The sequence below is a fragment of the Thunnus maccoyii genome, chromosome 6 (assembly GCF_910596095.1).
Source record: "Thunnus maccoyii chromosome 6, fThuMac1.1, whole genome shotgun sequence".
In the NCBI taxonomy this organism is placed as follows: Eukaryota; Metazoa; Chordata; class Actinopteri; order Scombriformes; family Scombridae; genus Thunnus; species Thunnus maccoyii.
In genome coordinates, this window is record NC_056538.1 from 33,600,603 (window position 1) to 33,616,454 (window position 15,852).

Consider the following 15,852-nt stretch of genomic DNA (forward strand, 5'->3'; position numbering starts at 1 on the left):
ACTCTCTTGACATCGGCCACTTGTGGCTCAGGGTCCACTGCTTGGACATCCTCTGGCTGTAGTTCCTCCTCCTCCTCCTCGGGCTTCTTGGCTGGGGGTTGTTCCATCTTTGCTGCAGGTTTGGAACAACCAGCTTGAACTGTGTGATTTCATGCAGCCTCCAAATCTGGAAAGTCCACACCTTTGGCTGCAGGAGTCTGCACTGCAGTTGCAGTTCTTGCAGTTTATCCTGACTGAGTGGCATTTCTTCTCCCAGAGATTTAAATGCCTCAAAGAGTCCCCATGTTCGAGAACGGCAAATGAGAAGAATGTCAGGTCAGTTTCTCTTGAGGTGAGCTGGTGTCCTGAGGATGCGCTTTGTGAGCCATGGCAACCCATGCTCCTTGTACTGGTCAAAGTTTTGTGCATAGCACACCTCAGTGCATATGTCACCCTTGATTGCTGCTGCTGTGGAGATCAGCGAGGGAGACTCTCACTTCTGGTGCAACTCAACATAAAGGGTTTTGTTCCACCAGAATTTGGGGGTTCTGCCATCCCAGAACTTGATGGCAGGGAACCACCGCAGTTGGAACTCTGTCATCCCAGACTCCATACACTGTTTGGGGTCCAGTCCAGCTCTGGTGACAAGGGTTTTTGCCCTGTCAAATGTGTTTGGGTACGCAGAAGAACTCTGTTTGACCACAGTCTATAAAGGACTTGATAGTCATTAGCCCCACCACTCAGTGAGGAAAGCTGGTGTGTTTCAGTTTTGTCATTGGGATGTCAGAGCTCCTGCGGTACACATCCCCCAGCAGGACTCTTGATCATCTCCACTCCAATCATGGATGATGAAGTTCCCATCATGTTTTATAGTGTGAAGATTCTCTGAATACAGAGGCTTTGTGTCTCCTCTAATGTCCAGTTTGTCAGTGGTGGAGGAGACACATCAGATGTGACAGAGCTATGGGGGAGTCAAACCCGAAAACCGCTGGTGGCCGAAGTGCCCAAACTAACTGTGACATGTGCATCTTCAGGGGAGAGACAGTGGCCTTACAGGAATTCCTCCAGTCCCAGCTCACACTGGAAGGACTTCCATGATGGATCATATCTCCCCCGCCCTTTGTGGCTGTCGAAGCCAGCCCTTAATGTGTAGTTTCCTGGACCACTGTCAGAATTCCCATAACATTTAGGTGGTCGAGGAAGGGCACCAGCATCGCTCTGTTCTCCAACAGACTGGTGATTGCTGTGGCATTGAACAGGTTCTCTGGCAATATCACCTGTGGCAGCCTTTGGTTATGTCAAAGAGCAGAACTTGTTCAATCCAACACACCAGTGGCTTGACCATCTTATATTCTTGATCGTCCATATGGTCCATTTATGTCAGGAGGTCTTCATGGGTCCAAACTTTTGAACATGGTCTCTTCTGGTCGAATCATCAGAACAAAAGATCAACAACTGTCACAACAGTCAGACACCTGATTGTACTGAGTTTCTCTCTGCAGGCAGTTTTCATACAACTACTCAAGCAGTCGAGGACAGAGCATCTACAGAGCAGCTCCGGCTTCAGACAACAGCAGCTCCAAAGCTTACGTCTAAACCTCCCGAACACCTGCGCAGGTTACTGCTGATACACAGAAGGCTGAACTCAGCACTATCACAATCTGACTCAGAATTGTGTTGGATTTTTTATGAATCTTGTGAATTTTCTACCAAAAATGTTTTTTTTTAAAACACAAAATTTAGAGTGTGCTGATGAGTTTTTTAAACTAAAGAAATTTTATTGAGGGGTGCTCATTCTTTGATTTATGCCTAATTATTTTGTATTAATGGTGTCATTATCTAATAAGGACATCTAGTACTTACCTGAGGATTATCTGTATGTGAAGAGTTTCATTTTGTTGTGAAAAAAATGTTCCCTGAATCTGTGTGAGTGTTCAATACCAATGTCCGGCCAGTAGATGTCACTACTTATGATGTAATTTTCACAAGGTGGTCGTCTTTAATATTAATTCATATTTTTACTTCTAAAACTGCAACAAATTAAAGTTGTATTTGATTTATATGAACTCACAGAGTCGCTGAAGTAAAATACAGTAGAACAAAATCAGCAACACTAATGTGAGTTCAGACTGAAAGTGAAGCAAAGTTTCCTTTCACCTCATTTTACACAGTCAAGTGCAAATTTGAACCCATTCTACACCACTTACATCTTCGCATTGGTTTCATATGGAATTGTAAATTTCTAAAATTTGCTTCACTTTCAGTCAGTAACACCAGTGTTTACAACAGCGATTCCAGAAAGTCAGATATCTGTTTTCCTGCTGTTTCTTCTTATAGAGAGTTATTCAGTCGTCACATATCAAACTCACAGTTTACACTAGTAGACATAAAACTTGAATTACAGGTACAGTCACATTCTTTGATGTGCATGCAGGTGAGTATTTGGCTTATCATTACTCACCTGGCACGGTATCAAAATGTGATTATGTAATTAAGTTAGGAAGAATTATTAGAGCACTGCTTGGCCACATTTCCTCTTTCACTTTTCAAGAAGTGATCAACTTCTTGAGAAGTGAAAGTGAGAAGTTTCTAGCACATGCAGATGGCACATTTGCTACACATATAGTCTGCATGGTCACAAATTTCGGGCTGTGCGCAGACGTCTGCAGAGGGGTCATGCTACATGGATGCAGAAAGCATGAATTGACCTTAAATATGAAGTTACTGCTAGCAACTGGGTAACTTAGCATGAAGACTGGAAACAGGTGTAAACAGCTGGCCTGGCTCCGTCTAAAGAACCTCTAAAACTCACTAAGTAACACGTCATATCTTGTCTGTACAAAAACTGAAGTGCGAACATAAAAATTTGCAGCTGCTCAGAGAAATAATGCAGCAAATGACCTCCAATAAAAAGGCAAATTTTCATGTTTACAGATTACTGACACCACTAAAAATAAGAGAATTTGAGAGGTGATTTAGAGGTCTGGACCCAGGATTATTTAGGCCAAAACAAAAGAAGAGAGAGAGAAGGTGTGTTTTTAAATGTAAAGCCACTGTAGACATAGTGTTGGAAACATCTTTCATTGAATGAGTATTCAAATACAAGCTAGTTGACCTTTATGGGAATGCTGATGTAACACTGCAGGAGTTTAATATTAGGGGTGGGACATGGGCACCGCAACCCTCTGCCTTTGGTTCCTTTTCCGGCCAATGTTCCAGGAAATACCCCTCCCTCTTTGCTCATCATCCCTTATTACCAGATTCTGCCCCAGGTGTAGGAAAAGGAGCGCACCTAAACTTCACTGGCCTAGTGGGTTGGTCAAATTGCTGTGATTGGCTGGACGGCCATTCATTAATCTAACATGACCAATAGGTTTTAATGGCTGAGGAACTTCATGTATGGGGAACTCAGTTTCGTTTCATCTACTTCAGGAAAAAGTAGTGAGATGGAATCATGTTTCTGTGGCCACACCTCTAACATCTGAGGCTGCCTGGGTTGGAGTTATTAAACAGGAATGTGTGCTGATAGAGGTGTGTGGGTAGGGCCAGGTAACTTTAAAAAGTAAGTGTTTTCTATCTGTCCTGGTACAATTCATAAGGATCAACGTGCCACAACTGCTTACAGTTTCCTCTGAGGTGAAGATTTTTGGAAGGAACATGAACCAGCAGCATTTGTTTGAGCTCTGGTTCTGTCTGCTGTCCGTGTGTTTCCTGGTCTGGCTCGGTCAGGCCCAGGTCCCCGAGCCAGCACAGTGCCTCGTCTCTGGGATCTACAACCTGACCCGGCCTCCGATGGAGGATGAGGATGAGGGGAAGTGCTGGAGGGATTGCGATGCAGAGCCCGACTGCCACATGGCATTGATAGTCATACCACTCCGTGACAAAAAGCAGTGCCTGCTGGTCAACTGTCTGAACCAGACCAGATACTCGTACACCCGACATCCCAGCACAGAGATCAGGGTTTACCCCAAGAGCACCATTGATGATGGTAGGATGGATTCATCTTTTCTGCTTTATTCTGGTTAGGGCTGCACCAAAAAACTGACTTTTTTGTTTTTTGGGACTCTGTTCTTTTTGTTTCCTGTGTTGCACTTCTGTTCAGTCCTTTTGATCATTTGATTTTTCTCTGTCATGTTATTTGAGTTGTTTCTCAGAAAAACTATTAGATTATTGGTTAGCTTGTAGTTCTGTGTTCCTAGGTTCATTTATTCAGAGACAGTTTAGGTTTATGCTGGGTTGTTTCGCTTGTGTGTTCTTCACTCCTGTGCTAGGATCCTCGGAACACAGAACTACAAGCTAACTAATAATCTAATAGTCTTTCCAAGAAACAGCTCAAATAACATGAAAGAGCAAAATCAAATGACTTCTATACCCATGAATATTAGAGACTCTGGAAGCTTTATGTAGTGTAATTGTTGTTCTGTGGTTGTTTTTTGTCTACCTGCCCAGGGACAACACATGTAAATTAGCTACTAGCTAACTCTGGTGCAATTACTTTTAATTGTGCATTGTCCTTGTAAAAAATAAACAATAAATGAAAAAGAAAAGCTATCTCAAATACTGTCAAACAGACTTCTATGAAATATTTAATATATATAATATGTTATGTATAATATATTTTGAAAACCCAGGGCCTGAATTTTTGAGAACATCCTCCTTCAATGTTTCTGATAGAGATTAAACTTACCTGCTATTAAATATCTCTGTTCCACAGACCAAAGATACTATTTAATGACAGATGAATATGGACTAGCTGATGAGACGCGTAAGTACAAAGCTGCTTTCATTCACATATTAACATTATAAACCAGCTGGTACTTGTTGCCTTTCCAGCTTTTCCTGAAGGACCAAAAACTTATTTGTACATAAAAGTACAAATTGAGAATTGTGCACACAACTTAACAGAACATCATGTCAATCAATATTTTAACATGTTTAAGGGATGTCAAAGATATCACAAACAAGCAAATCCCAAAGTGCATCCATGGATCAAAACTATACTGCTATAAATACAAATAGCTTTCTGAGACTGGATTGACCACATATCTGGTCTGAGATACGTGAATATACTTCAGATTTTTCCCATTAAATAAAAATAATTACCTTTAATATTAAATTTTGTTTTCTGTTAATTACTTTTTTTGTGCACAAATTATTTTTTCCATCCTGTATGATATGATGAAAAAACGTCTTCTGGGCAGAATTGACCTTTAGCTAACCCTGCCCAAACATTCGTAGCATACCAACAATAACAAGTCACAGCAGGTGTGTCAGTGTTTCTATTTGTGGTGTACAAGAGAGATAACTGTATACAAAGTGTTTAGTGGGTTGTGTCCTATTTTAAGTCCTTCCAAAAACCAAAAACACAAGAGGAAAAGTGTAAGGAATGGATTAAACGGTGTTTATCTACTGTAACATTAGCAGCTGATGCTAGCATGTTCAGCTAACGAGCTAACTGCCTACAATAGTAACCCAGTGTTACTTCCAAGTCCAAGGAGTGCATTGATAGTTATCAACATTAGTTTGTGTGGTTACAGGTTACATAAAAGGCCCATTCTGGACTTGAACATCCACTGTGTGAAAGCCGGTCCTGGCTGGATACTATCAGAATTTAGGCTAAAGTTAACAGCTGTCCTTCACTGAATTTAAACTCCAGCTAAACTTGTTATCTAAGATAGTGTTGCGTTCACCAAACACATTGGTCCTCACCCTCTTTTTCTCCTGTAAAAGTTACTTTCTGAAAATACAAACAGGTATGTAAATGAAGTAGCCAAACAAAGTCATGTTAGAATGAGATAACAGTCTGATCTTACTTTTTACCTTATCAAGTTTGCACCGGGACTAACTGGCTGGAAACAGTGATTTCAGCCAACACATGATGCTAATGTTAGCTTAATTACCAAGCTAATTACAGCTAACTGCTGACGGCAGTTGTCATTTCAGTAAAATCATCGGTTGTTAGCTAGAAATGAAGCTGCCTTTGTTCACTTATGTCTAAAATCAACTAAATTAACTCACCACTGTTAATGTGGTGTATATGTACTGTGTGACAACTTGACAGGTTAGCAACAGTAATTACAGCAAATGGTCAATTACATTTCCCCCCAAACTGACTTTATTAATGCAAAATATCTGCAAATGAAGGTAAGCCAAAAGAAAAACGTTTGCTTAGTTAATTAGGCACGAGAAAATAATTGATGTCATGTCTCCTCCCACCAGTTCATTGTTCAGAGTTCATGAATTGTAGCAGCTGCCAGTCGGGGATTCCCAGATTCTTCTACAACAGGACCAGTTACAGGTGTGAGAGCTTCCACGCTGGCTGTGGGTCCAATAGAAACTCATTTGAAACCCAGGAAGGGTGTGAAGCCCTCTGCAATAAAAAGTGTAAGAAACCTCTTAAATATTTCCACATGGAGCACCATCAGATAGATCTGAGCGTCATGCAGTTAACTGACTTTAATGCAAGTTTTACTTCAAAACAATTGAAACTTGACAAGAGTCGAATTCAATTAAAGGATAACGTTAACGTTTTGGGGAAATAATTGGATCACTGGATGACATGTTCCTTTGTTATGAAGACTTTGGTCACGTTAGTTTGTTTGTAAACGGCTCCAAAGACTAATAACAGCATCACGTTTTCAGTCTCTGGAGAGTAGTTCCGTGTAAGTATCACAACCTGAATTTATACTACATTGTCAATTTCTCAAAGAACTTAAGTACCAACAAGCTTGTGAAGCTGAGAACAGAACTGTGTTCCTGCATATGCTCAGTGGCATCTGCCTTACACAGAACTACTCTCTGGAGACTGAAAATGTGATGCTGTTATTAGTCTTTGGAGCTGTTTCTAAACAAACTAACGTGACCAAACTCTTCATGATGAAGTCAGTGCAGCGGTGTGGCTCACTGACGTGTTTTTAATAGTTTCTGGACAACAACGGAGCAATAAGATATATCGGGCTTTGATACACACACAATACTTGTTAGTAGATCAGTTCATTGTTGGTTTGGATCTAAACATGAGATTTGTTGACAAGAAGAAAATCACCAGCCCTATCCGGATACAAAAACAGTTTGGGAGTTTTGTGGTGGAACTATTAACCCACAAACATGAGATGGGTGTCGATCTGAATATCACAGCGTGTACAGCAGCTCCATCAGGAACATTAGGTCGGACCAAACACGTAACCTGCCGGTAAGACAAGACAAAGCTGTCTTAAAATATCAAAGATGATGATGTTGCCTATCATTTGACAAGCAGTCTCTCTGTGACCACAACACTGAACATAACAACACAGAAGCGTTAGCCGAGCCTGACAAGACGCTGATGTCAACCATTCACCAGACACCGCACCACCACTGTTTTGATGTCAAATGATAGTCAATATCATCATCTTTGATAACTTAATACAGCTTTGTCTTGTCTTATCTGCAGGTTATGTGTTTTGGTCCAACCTCCTGTTACTGATGAAGCTGCTGTAGACGCTGCTGTCGCCTCCACCATTGCTGTTTATGTTGAGAAGCTTAGCTTAGATGTTCCGGACAGCTACGCTCCTGCTAGATATTGAAATTTGGTACCGAATAACAAGGCATTTTGCAATATTCAATAGCATCAAAGCAATTCGGTCAGTGCCATAAAAGTATCAAAGTTCGGTACCCAGCCCTACGTGTGACTCCATCATGGAGGGAAACTGCAGCCCTTTCTGTCTGCTAATGAATTTATTTCCTCCATCCTTTTCCTGCATCAGTTCGTTGTTATCGGCCCATGCAGTATGGAGCAGGCAGCTCAAACATTTCCATGTTCTTCTACAACATGAAGAGCCAGAGCTGTGAGACATTTAACTTCAGCGGCTACGGGTCCAACGGGAACATCTTTCAGACTGAGGAGGAGTGTGAGAACCTCTGTGGTGACATTAAAGGTAAGTCCACCTTAAATTATTACTTTTACCTTGTAGTAATAATCACATAGATTCTTGTTGGTGTATTACTTTAACCAGATCGGTTCAGGGGCGACTTCACTGTATTAATTTATCATGTACTTGCAGTTCAAGCTTTTTCTTAGATATATGGACATTTTTGCATTTTTATAAATACTCAACATTATTAGTGATTATCTGACAGCCAAGTGTAAAAGCTACTACTTTTGTGGTTAATTTAAATCCCTCTAAGAAGGTAATAGCTTTGTTTGTGTGGAAGATCTGCTATAAGTTAAATCAAAATCCAAGAGAGCCACACAAAAGGTGAAATGTTCACTTATCAATGGGCTAATATAACTTCATCTCCAGTCTTTTAGACAAATGTTTGTAGCTAACATTAGCATTTTAACATGTTGGCAAGGTGCGGAAAAAACAGTAAGATCCAACTTAACGCTAACATTAAACGCTAGTCAGCTAAATAAGATTATGTGACTATAAGATCCCTCCAGGAGATTTTTGTGATTATTGCAGCCAAAAATTCTTTATTTTGCAGCGGCTTTTATCAAAAATTTGCAATGTTTTATGAGCTCTTTTTGCGGTAAAATTGTGAAATTGGGAAAAATTGCAAGCAAAAGAAACTAATGCAATTTTTTAAAACTACTTCCAATGAAGAGTCATATGTAATGATAAATAAATCCATCAACATAAAAGTATAATTTCATTTCCAAAGTGCCCATTTTTATGTTTGAGGCAGATTATGTCCATCTTTGCTGTCTGCTCCACTGTGGAGTTGTTGGTTTTACTACAAGAAAACCAGAAAGGCTCGAAGGTTTTGGCTTTTAGTTGCTTCTGCTCTTTGCTGAATACGCTGCGATGACGTCAGTTACTACGACACCAAATGCCACAATTGGTCCAAATCACAAGTGGACTGTTGAATTGGCCATTTCATTCAGAAAAGTTGTGGTAATTTAGCAAAATTGCAAGCTCTTGCAAATACTGCAGAGATTTCTTGAATTTGTGTTAATTATTGCAATATATACAAATGTACAAATTTGACCCATATTTACATTTGAGAGCAGTAAAAACACCCTAAAGGCATCTCTTTTGGTCTGACTTTTCCTAAAGCAAACCAGAATATACAAATGAATTAATCTTTGTGCAGCTGATACACATTTTTCTACAAACAAATGTACAAATTTGATTCATATTTATTCAAAAAATAAAAAATTCTATAAAATGGTCTCCTGGCCCATAATATAGTGAGATTGTGAATGTTTTTTTCTCTATAAGCAAATAGAAAACACTCCGTTCTCTGACAAAGTCATTAAGGATTAATCACATATTTATTGATGACTGATGAGGTATTAATGAATGTAAAACAGATTTGTGGCTCAGAAGTTTGGTGTAGAGACTAATTATGAGTCAGAATATGAACAGTGCGTAAGAGTTAAATATGTATTATATCTTAACATATATACTGTAATGTACACATCAATGTTACTGGACATTATCTTTACTTGTATTTCATCAACTGTACAATACTAATTGATATCATTCACTTTTAAAACCAGCTACTACAACAAGCCGACCTGCTGTGACTACAGGTAATAAACTTGTTTCCTACATTGTCTTTATTCTATAACTATCTCATCAACTCTGAAATTACAATTAACATTATTAACTCTTTAACAAATACTACTTGTTTATTTTTCAACATTTTTAGCAGGTATTTCACCTCCTGTAACCAGTGTCACTGCAGGTATTATCTTTACTATCTTTACACTTCACTTCCATGTTCACCATTCTTTATTTACAATTTACAAATTGACTGATTTGGCAGACTTTACTAATGTGACTCTAAACTTTCCTTAGTATTGTTGCTCATATGTGTTTATATATGTGTGTGTGTAGGCATGAATTTACATTTCTTATATTGCTGACATGCTGATATTTGCCTCTTTGTTTAATAATTTATATCATTAATTTTAATTAAAACCGTCGACCTGCTGTGAATACAGGTAATCAAAGGGCCCTATTTTAACGATCTAAAGTGCACAGTCTGAAGTGCATTTAGGGTGTGTCCAAATCCACTTTTGCTATTCTAATGGTGGAAAAATGGTCGATGCGCCAGGCGCATGGTTCAAAGGGGTTGTCCATAGTTTCCTAATTAATCATGGGTGTGTTTTCAGTGTAACATGCAATAAACCAATCACAGTGTCATCTCCCATTCACTTTAACGGCCAGGTGCGCTTGCACCTTGGCGGATTGCTATTATAATGGCACATTTGCCAGAAGGGACACTTCTCTGCAGAGGAAACGGATCTGCTCGCGCTCAAAGTGAAAGCACATGATCCATAACAAGCACACTGCTGCTCCTGGACCCTCCCGTGGCCCCAGACCACCAGTTTAAGATCCTGTTCATTAATTGGTTGAGAATGTATTTTGGTTTGGTTTTTGAAAAGCTTTATTTTTTTAATTACAGCTTTGCTTTCTTTAAAATCATTTTGTTCAGGCATGGAGTAACAGGTTAAATCAGCAGGGTTTTAATTGCTGAAAGTATGGAAACCTGATCACTGTAATCTCAAAAATGTTAAAGAATATTTGTTAAATATTCAAGATCACGTAAAGAATCATTAACACAGTTATCAGGACTTGATCAGCTCTCCAAGGTTCTGATCCTGCTGCTGGCAGCAGCTAGAAGCTGTGCAGATTTATTTCCTTTGTTAGTTGAATCATTGTTTTCATCCCATTTATTTCCTCATGTCATCATGTACTGATGCAGCAGGAAAGTCGATCTGTGTTTGATCCGTTGTTATCCGTCTGTTTAAATACCTCCATGTTTTGCCACGATTTGGTCAAATAATTAAACAATTTTATCCGTCATTACTGTGATTAGTAAATTCTGATAAATATTATGATTCAACATTATGACATGCATTTTTAAAATATATTAATAGACACAATAACAATCTTTCACATTGTAATCCTTTTATCTGTAATCTTTTGCATGTTGTGCGCTGCTGCACGTTGGTGTGTGTAACAAGCAGAGTGTATGTTGTGCACCCGCCTGTGTAGGTTCATATTACTGACTTGATAATGCTCCTTAAAATAACTGTGAGACATTGCGCCATTGACTTCAGACCAGGTTTTTGTTGGTCAATAGCACAATCGCTCTCTGCTGCCTCAACATAGCAATGAACCAACAATGCGCCTGACCACACCTTACTTTTAGACCAACAGGCCCATGGGCGCACTGATGGACGCAAGTGCATTTGCTATTTTAACAATGTGGGTGCTGGATGGGAAAATGACAATTGTGTCGGTCTTAAACTAACAAAGACACTTATGTTGCAGCTTTACGCCTGGTGTAAGATAGGGCCCAAAGTGTTTCCTGCATTAGCGTCATCTTTATAACTATTTAATAAAGTCTACAATTAAAATGAACATATTTAACTCTTTAACAGATACTACAGTTGCTGTTCCTACAGAAAACACAGGTAATTATATTTACTGAACATTATTTTTACTTGCATTTCATCATCCGGTCAAAATTAAGTGATGTAATTAATTTTTTAAAACCAGCTACTACAACCAGACGACCTGCTGTGACTACAGGTAATAAAAGTTTTCCTGCATTCTCTTTATTTTATAACTATCTCATCAACTGTGAAATTACAATTATAATTAACATTACAGATTACACATTACATATTTACTGAACATTATCTTTACATGTATTGTCACATTGTTCATTTTTAGCAGGTATTCGTCCTCCTGTAATCAGTGTCACTGCAGGTATTATCTTTACTATCTTTACACTAAACTTACATGTTTATCTTTCTTTATATACAATTTACAAATCATTATTGCTGAGGGTCAAGGTTAGAGGCCAAAAGTATGTGGACACGCATATAGTGCGTATAGTACGTATAGTGATTCACACAAGTCTCAAATACATATAGCCACTACAAATTATGATTTTGATTTAAACGATGTAAAGTTGCATAATTAATACATTAGCATGGAAACGAGTTGACAATTGATCTAACGAGGTGATATTTATAATTTCCTTCTAAAATGGAAAGAGCCCTGACTGTTCATTGTCTTTCATAAATCACACCCCCGATCTTCTTCTGTCTTCCTCTCTTTCAGGTTTCCTCATTATTCTGGTGGTTATTCCAGTCATCTTGTTTGTGTTCGCCATCATCGCTGCTGTCCATTGTATATGCAACCACAAGCGTCCATCTTCTGTCAGGTAAAGTTGAATGGTCGCTACATAACGGACCTGTACTGGTACATACTGTATCCAGGAAGTATTAGCAGCCATGTGATCGAAACAAAAGCCCTCACCTTTATGTTACCAAACTTTGGTAGTTTGGTAGATACAACAGTTAAGACTACTTTAGTGTTTTATTCTCTGCAGGTCATTTCTTATTTTGTCAGGATACAAATATGAGTCACTATTTTTCTTTATTTACTGTAAAAAAACAAAAAAACAAAAACAAAAACTGGTATGCTAAAATTTAGCATACAGCCTAATAATTTAGGAGGATATTGAAGTATAAATGTATTTACTACCACTTAATACATACACATCTGGTTAGAGTGTCCTGTATTATAGTGGCCTAACAGGTGTGCAACACCCAGTACTAGAAAACTTGAAATACTCAATATATTTAGAAGCCCGTCCTCAGGTGTACTAAGACTAACATCTCCATGATGGTTCAAGTTTCCTCTGGAAAAGTCTCAGAAACACTCAGTTCTTCAGCAGGTACACACAGACGTTTGCAGCTTGTTTCTGACTGATGTGGTAACAGATACCTTTACTGTTAAGACACTGTACGCTGTGTCTTTCCTTTACCGCTTTTAAGGGAATAGTTCAACATTATGGGAGAGTTAGATGTTCAGATTGATACCTCTCTTGTGTCTAGAGGTGAGACACTCTGGTGGACATAAGGGGTGATATCCGGCCTCAGTGCTGACAAACATAAATAGAAACAAATAAAATCCATGACTGTCTTCCCTCTGTTATCCAAATCTCAGATGTGTTGCAGTGTTCTACACGTTTACACAAATAATCCTGTATTTTTCTTTTTTTCTCTCCAGCTACAGAAAATTATCAGATCTTGATAGTGAATCCTCCACGGAGTCAGAGTCTGTCGGGGTGATCATCGAAGCAGACGAGGACTGTTCTGGTGGTGGTGGTGAATCCAATATTGTGCAACGCAGATTTTCATCAGAAGATGCCAGTATAGGCTTAAATAAACAAAGTAGAGGAAGTAGAGGACGCCAACCGAAAACAAAACAAAAAGTTAGCAAGCGGTAACCTCCGGGGCTGAAAAATGACGCTAACGCGGAAGTGCCAAAAACTGCAGTTCCTTGAATGGCCACTTGAGGCTCCAAAAGTGAGTCAATCCCCATAGACCCCCATGTTAAAATGCCCAACTTTACAGCAGAAATAAACATGTTTACAGCCTGGTACAAAAAACGGTTTTGGTCTCTGTAGCTAATTTCTCCTTTCATGACAACTGTACGGGGGGTGAATTTTTTTATAACTCACCCATTTAAATATCATTAAGCTGTAAAGTTCTGCATAATGAAGGACATGGCTGCTTTGAGTGACAGGTCCGCCAGCCGCTAGGTGGCTTGTTTCAGCCATTCGGCCCGCCTCTTTGAGCTTTAAAACCGCTCTTCAAAAACCAATTAGTGACGTCACGGTGACCATGTCCATATTTTTTTTAAAGTCTATGATAGTTATATCGCCTTAACAAGAACAAAATGGAGAGATGTCTAGGAATTTGTTTCAATTGGGCAGGTTGTAATTGTTCTTTCATGTAAGCTAGTATTGGCCGTGCTTCATGCTATTTGGAGATGTCTAGAGCGGAAACAGCTGATCAGTCATGTGAGTTAAACGTTTGCTAGGTCATTATTTATCCAACAAATGCGTTTCCATTACCCATTTTGCGCATAAACTCTTTTTCGACATTTCCAAAGTCCACCTCAAGCTAGTGTAAAAGTTTTTTGCGAAACTGAGGAAGTTTTTCCGAATTTTGACGTTTCTGTTAAGCATTTTTAATGCGATACTTTACTTACTCAGTGGAAACACGGCTTGTATGTGTGTTCATGGTGTTTTTACTCCTGCTCTGTTCGATATCACTGCTTGTTCGTTACTGATTTAGACTATATCAATTAAAACATCAATCAATAGTCTATTTCTAATTTTGATTGTTTTGGTCGTCATTTGACATAATATAATCCTGTATTTTAAGTTAATTTCCTTCAGGAAGTTTCTTGTTTTATGATGAATATTTTTTCACAAGGTTCTGTTTGCTTTTCAAACTGCAATTGTGTTTATTGAACCATATTAACTGTTTATTTTATTTCATTATTCTCCATTTAAAGCTTTGTTTGTGGATATTTGATCATTGTAATTTATTGAATTGTGACAAGGTGCCAGTTTCTTGATTGTAAATCCTTATAGTGAACATGTTGATAACATTTATTATGTTCATTTTAAAAAATTTTGAACCTCAAATGGTTGTTTTGGAAATAAATATGATTCTGTAAGTGAAAACAGTATTCTGTATCAGTTCCAACATCATGCAATTCACCTTCAAGCCACCAGAGGGCCACAAATCATTACATATGATCATGTTTCGCCGTCTCCTGGAGTTAGAGCTCTTCTACAGTTTGGATCCACATGAAACTCTCCTGGTTGAATCAGCAGAGCAAAAGATGAACAACTGTGTTAGAAAATATCTGATTCTTTGCTACAAAGTCAAAGCTACAAGCCTGTGGACAGAAAAAAAGGGTATGAGTTAACTACAACTCCCAAGGTGCATTTCAGCAAGAAACACCAATCACAGAGCTAGAAATGTTAACAGAAATGTAGAAATAAACATGTATTAAATGTAGAAAGACTGTCTTTTACAGCACTTTTACCTTTACTTTTACTCCATCAATGCCTTCATTTCATTACATGTACAGTTGTTACTGTAAAAGTCAAAAAAATCTGCCACTTTACTTTTACTTAAGTGTTTATGTATTACAAGGATTGCACTTTGTTACAGAGTAAAAATGAATGAAAAAGTATGAAAAAAAAAATACATGTAGAATTAAATGTGGAGCTAAGTAAATAAATGTGGAAACACATTTATCATTAAATGAAACACAAACAAATGCATGTATTCAATATGGTTATGGCAACATTTACATTTATCTATTTTTAATCTGCAGTTCCTTACATTTACAGTATATATAAATCCCCCCCCCCTTCCCGCCATGTCCCTTTTGGGCCACCATACCGATGGCTTTTTCAACTTTTGCAACTTTTCTTTTATGATTTTATGATTTCATAAATTCACTTCTGCAGGATGTAAAGTTCTTAAACAGACTCTAACTCTTTCTGCGAACATTTAACGTAATTCAGTATTAATTTTAGCTCCATGTAAAAGTGAATAAACCTGATGTTTCCCAGATGATGCTCGTCTGTCTAAATCACGCAGTGTACACTTTTTTATAACTGCTGATTCATTAAAGAGTTCTACTGAAGTGAAACATGACACCGAATTTATCAGAAGACATCAGTAATACATAAAAAGTCTGTTTTGTCAGGTAATAAACATTATCAGTGTTTGATAACCAATAATGACACACTGCCATAGTTTATGGTTAGGGGTTCAGACTAGGCTTCCTCTGTCGTCTTTTGCCGTTAATATTTTACTGTATTTTGATGTGCTTTTTAAACAGTAATGATGTTTGATGACGTGACAACGCTGTGGTTAAAGTCTGGTTAGGTTTAGGCACAAAAACCACTTGGTTAGGTTTAGGGAAACATCATGGTTTGGGTTAAAATGATTACTTGAACGTCAAGGGACAGTGTATTTTCAGAGGACTTTTGTTTTTGGGATGATGGCCCATCGGACCAATGGCATGGCACTGTCTAAGATCCTGGCACGAA

At 38.4% G+C, this 15,852-nt stretch overlaps 1 protein-coding gene across 5 annotated transcripts; it reads left to right on the forward strand.

Moving 5' to 3' along the window:
* Positions 1-3,560: 3,560 nt before the first annotated feature.
* On the forward strand, positions 3,561-13,260 carry LOC121899149. 5 transcript variants are annotated; one of them, XM_042414781.1, is made up of 11 exons: positions 3,561-3,967; positions 4,694-4,744; positions 6,199-6,363; positions 7,725-7,895; positions 9,464-9,496; positions 9,619-9,651; positions 11,357-11,389; positions 11,475-11,507; positions 11,652-11,687; positions 12,045-12,147; positions 12,999-13,260. In XM_042414781.1, the coding sequence occupies exons 1-11, from the start codon at positions 3,637-3,639 to the stop codon at positions 13,216-13,218; spliced, it is 1,209 nt and encodes a 402-aa protein (XP_042270715.1). In that variant the 5' UTR covers positions 3,561-3,636; the 3' UTR covers positions 13,219-13,260. The 5 variants fall into 5 exon arrangements, with proteins under 5 accessions (XP_042270715.1, XP_042270713.1, XP_042270714.1 ...); XM_042414779.1 differs by having other exon boundaries at positions 3,564-3,967; positions 9,616-9,651; XM_042414780.1 differs by having other exon boundaries at positions 3,564-3,967; positions 9,616-9,651; positions 11,655-11,687.
* Positions 13,261-15,852: the final 2,592 nt, after the last annotated feature.

What these genes read in the sequence shown, in the direction of transcription:
- LOC121899149 (XM_042414779.1), top strand. Translation starts at nt 3,637, where the DNA reads ATGAACCAGCAGCATTTGTTTGAGCTCTGGTTCTGTCTGCTGTCCGTG. An exon ending in AGCCCTCTGCAATAAAAAGT is followed by an intron (nt 6,364 to 7,724) that starts GTAAGAAACCTC and finishes TTCCTGCATCAG; the next exon opens with TTCGTTGTTATCGGCCCATG. An exon ending in ACGACCTGCTGTGACTACAG is followed by an intron (nt 11,508 to 11,651) that starts GTAATAAAAGTT and finishes GTTCATTTTTAG; the next exon opens with CAGGTATTCGTCCTCCTGTA.